The following is a 4,501-nucleotide window of genomic DNA, read 5'->3' on the forward strand; positions in this document are numbered from 1 at the left end:
AAATGGGCAACCAGCCAGGTGCGGTGGCTCTCGCCTGTAATCCCAGCACTTTGGGAGGACGAGGTGGGCGGATCACCTGAGGTCGGGAGTTCGAGACCAGCCTAACCAACATGGAGAAATCCCGTCTCTACTAAAAATACAAAATTAGCCGGGCATGCTGGCCCATGCCCATAATCCTAGCTACTCGGGAGGCTAGGGCAGGAGAATCGCTTGAACCCGGGAAGCAGAGGTTGCAGTGAGCCAAGATGGCGCCATTGCACTCCAGCCCGGGCAACAAGAACAAAACTCCACCTCAAATAAATAAATAAAATTAAATAAAATAAAAATAAAAAATAAAAAGGCAACCAGCAGCCCTCAGGGCTGCGCTGCCTATGGAGTAACCATTCTTTTATTCCTTTACTTTCTTAATAAACCTGCTTTCACTTTGCATTGCCGACTCGCCCTGAATTCTTTCTTGCGCAAGATCCAAGAACCCTCTTCTGGGGTCTGGATCACAACCCCTTTCCTGTAACACTGGCACAGAAGCTGAGAGCAGGCCTCTAGGTTCCAATCCAGCCCCAGGTTGCCCTCTAGAGAAGCACCCACCTCCCCAGGCAGAAAGCCTTAGATCAGCGTGTGCCACACATGGCCCTGGGCGCTCTCCCACCTGGGTGGGGCAGAAGTCATCAGCATCCTGGAAGTAAAAGAGGCCTCCATGGTCAGGGTCCCATCCAGAGCGGAAGGGCAACAACAGGAACTTGTCAACCACGTGGGCTCGAAGTTCAGGGTCGCCTTTCCGAATGCAATGACGGAGCAGAAACCAGCCGGCTTCCAGTGCGTGGCCTGGTGAGGGTTGCAGTACGGAAGAGCGGGGTTGGGGTTGAGGGAGGGGACAGAGGGAGCAAAAGCCCTTGGCACCTCTCTGCTCCCTCCCTAACAGTGAGCAAGGCTCTGAGCTCCCTGGCCCTGGAAGCCTGCTCCTCTGCAGAAACCCCCGGCCTCCGGAGGCCCATCCTCTCTCCTCTGCCTCCTCAAGGCGTCCCCCCAGGCACTCCCACATCTGAGCCAGTGTTCCCTTCCTCCTGGGTGGCCCCCAGCCTACCCTGCCCCTCACCTGGGTTCTGCTGTCTCCCCAGGCAGCCAGAAAGTTCCTTGCCATCCTCTGACACATTCTCCAGCACAGCTTGTCCATCCCTCTACCGGGAAGGAGCAGAAGGGAGTGTTGCCTCCAGGCCTTTCACTCACCCAGCCACCCAACTAGAAAGACCCAGCCCCAGAAATCCCTTCCTCCCTCCCTCTCACCCAAGCCCCTGGACCTGCTGGTTTGGGTGGGCCAGGCTCAGAGGGGCATTTGAGGAGGGGCTGATTCACTCCCTTGAGCCTAGCAAGTTGTTTTTTCATTTTTTAGACAGAGTCTTGCTCTGTCACCCAGGCTGGAGTGCAGAGGCCACAATCTCGATTCACTACAACCTCCACCTCCTGGCTTCATGTAATTCTCCTGCCTCAGTCTCCCTAGTAGCTGGGATTACAGGCATGCACCAGCACGCCCAGCTAATTTTTGTATTTTTAGTAGAGACGGGGTTTCACTATGTTGGCCAGGCTGGTCTCGAACTCCTGACCTCAAGTGATCTGCCCGCCTCAGCCTCCCAAAGTGCTGGGATTACAGCCAGGAGCCACCGAGTCCAGCCAGGGCCTAGGAAGTTGTAATCCTCGCTTCTGGCCTGATCCTCTCCAGCAGAGGAGGGTGAAACATTGAATGGGGACAGACGGTGCGTTTCACGGCCCAGAGGCCTGGAAGGGACTTGGGTGGGGCAGGGGTCTCCTTCTGTCAGGCCTTGCCTGGGGCTCCACACCCTCCCGCCAGCCTTCAGGCCCTCCACCTTCCCCAGGTGGGGACCTCCCCGAATCTCTGTCTCTCCAGGTGTGTCAAGCCCCAGGGCATCCAGGGGAGTGGGGGAGTGGAGGGCCTCCCACCACCCCAGCTCCCCAGGCATCCCCCACCTGCACGTGCTGCAGAATCCTCCGGGCGCACCAGTCCCCCAGCTCTGTGTATTTGCCTGCCAGCTCCTCATCTGCCTCCCCAAGCTGCTCTACCAGGTTCAGCAGCATCATGGGCACTGCCATGGGCTCCGCAGTCGGGGCCCCCTGGAGCTGGGGCCGGCCCAGTCCCGACGCGTCCTCCCGCACCCAGTGGACGATCTGATCCATCATCTCCACCGCTTCTGTCTGGGAGTACAGGAGGCGAGGGGAGGCCCAGGCTGAGGCTACATCCTGTCCCATCCCCCAGGACACAGCCCTGGGATGGGAGAGTCAATTCCTCTCCTGAATCCCAGAGACACCTTCACCCAGGGCCTACTCGGGGCCTGGCACCTGGTATCCAGTAGGGACCAGGCAGATCCGCCCACTCTGCCTTGGGGGCTCCCAGTCTGGGGGTGCAGTCCCTTCCAGGCTGTGGGGTCAAAGTCTGGAAGCACAGGGAGCCCAGGGAGGAGGGAGGGGCCTCTTCCCAGTTGGGGGCAGGGCATGGATAGGGCCCTTTCTGTGTGTGCCCCTGTGGGGGTAGGGGAGCGTTCAGAGGTGAAGGGGACTTGGCCCACAGATGGGTCCATGGCAGTGGACTTGCGTAGCGAGTGGGAATGCATCAGGTGGCCATGGCAGGGTCCCAGGGTGGGGTCTCCAGGGGCACCGTCCTCTCACACACCTGGTACCGCACTTCACCTGTGGCCCTCCACAGCTCGTTCATGGCCATGGTGTAGAAACACTCGCTGAAGATGGTCCGCTGCACCTTGACCGGGCGGCCGTCCCGAGTCAGCACAAAGGCACACTTCTTGCCAGGAGGTGCCAGCCGGGCATAACGCAGCAAGAACTCACCACCTGGAGGTTGGGGGGTTGGCATGCCAGGAGTAAGGCCAGGACGCCCCGCACACACCACCCTTGAGCCTCCCCAGTCCATCCCTGCTTCTAGACTCCTCTAGGAACTCCGCACATGTGCCCTGTTGAGTAAACATGGACAGAGTCACTGGGAGATGGGCAGGAAGGGAGCACCTGCTTTTGCTGCATTCAGAAGCTGAGAGTGGTGGAAGCGCTGGAAAGTGCGGTACAGGCGACAATACATCCACACCTGCGGGTACGGGAGGGTACGTGGCCTAAGCGGCCGGCTGGGGTGAGGTGGGGAGACCTTTGAGGCGATGGGCCGTGTGCCTGAAGCTTCCAGGCTGGGAACACCGTACCTGCCTCCCCTGCAGCCACACGTACTTGAGGTCATCATACACCCGTCCCTCGCGGCTAAGGCACGTGAAGAAGCCCCTGTGGGAACGCGGGATTAGCAAAGTCTGGAAGGGGCCTTGCCAGCCCCTCCTGCCTCTCCGGGGTCAGCAAATCTGTGAGGTGCCTGAGAGTGAGGAGGGGCCTCAGGAAGGGCAAAAACCCTGCCGAGGACTCCAGAAGCCTCCGAGTACCCGTGCTCCTGGTCGTGGGAGTGCTCCATCCAGAACGCCACCACACGGTCCAGCTCCTGCCCCACGCGCTCCTTCCAGGCCTGGAGAGTCTCTCGCTCTTTCTCCATGTCCTAGGGGAACTGGGGCTTGAAGGCGCAGCCCCCGCATGGGACCTAGGCCCCCCAGCCTCGGAAACCAGCCCTCGGGGATCCCCCCACCTCTGCACGGGGCTTCAGACGTCACCATCCCCGGGACCCTCCAAGGCAGGACTCCCCGCACGCACCCCACCACTGGCCTGCCGCGCTCGGAGACCCTTGCTCATCCCTCCCTCTCCTCTAGGAAGCCAGACAGAGTTGGTCGCGGTCCCGTGACTGTCACTCAGCTGACAGAGCCGCGCCCGGCTCACCCACCCCCTCCTCTTCAGGTTCCGCTGGGCCTGGGGGCGGGGCTTTGAGGCCCCGCCCCCGCGCTTGTTCCTGCCGCGACCCTCCCCTAGAAAGGGCCAGTCCCGCCAGGGCCCCTGCTGGGTGCCCTGGTCTCAAGATCCTGCTTGGTGGGAAAAGCTGGGATGGCCGGACGGTCTGGGATGAGGGGGAAGGGGAAACGGGGCTGCCACCCACCCCGCCCTACACCAGCTACCTTTAAGGGAGCCCTGAGAGGGGCCCTAATGTGGCCTTCTAATGTGCCCCCTAATGTGTCAGGGGCCCAGGCAGGGCGGCTGAGGGCCTTGGCCCTACCAAGCCTGTAGGGCAGGGGTGCAGCAGGACAGGGAACAGCTAGTGGGCCTGAAAGCAGGTCCCTCTGACCTGTCACCACATAGGGTAGACAAGAGGCAAGCTCTTTTTTTTTTTCTTTTTTTTTTTCTTTTGAGATAGTGTCCTGTCGCCCAGGCAGCTCACTGCAGCCTCGACCTGCCAGGCTCAAGCGATCTTCCCACCTCAGCCTCCTGAGTAGCTGGGACCACAGTTGTGTGCCACTACACCTGGCCAATTTTTGTATTTTTAGTGGAGACAGGGTTTTGCAATGTTGCCCAGGCTGGTCTCGAACTCCTAAGCTCAAGCGATCCTCCTGCCTCAGCCACCCAA

The 4,501-nt window shown here is 60.3% G+C and overlaps 1 protein-coding gene across 1 annotated transcript; it reads right to left on the reverse strand.

The window, feature by feature from the left end:
- Positions 1-394: 394 nt before the first annotated feature.
- RENBP (renin binding protein) lies at positions 395-3,815 on the reverse strand (the record flags this gene model as incomplete). The annotated part of the gene is made up of 8 exons (XM_023199580.1): positions 3,700-3,815; positions 3,438-3,547; positions 3,210-3,285; positions 3,025-3,100; positions 2,681-2,853; positions 1,981-2,205; positions 1,094-1,175; positions 395-822 (listed from the first exon to the last, which is right to left on the reverse strand). Coding segments are annotated over exons 1-8 (1,209 nt in total), but the record flags the coding sequence as incomplete, so codon positions are not given.
- Positions 3,816-4,501: the final 686 nt, after the last annotated feature.

Source organism: Piliocolobus tephrosceles, unplaced genomic scaffold, assembly GCF_002776525.5.
Source record: "Piliocolobus tephrosceles isolate RC106 unplaced genomic scaffold, ASM277652v3 unscaffolded_5620, whole genome shotgun sequence".
Classification (NCBI taxonomy): domain Eukaryota; kingdom Metazoa; phylum Chordata; class Mammalia; order Primates; family Cercopithecidae; genus Piliocolobus; species Piliocolobus tephrosceles.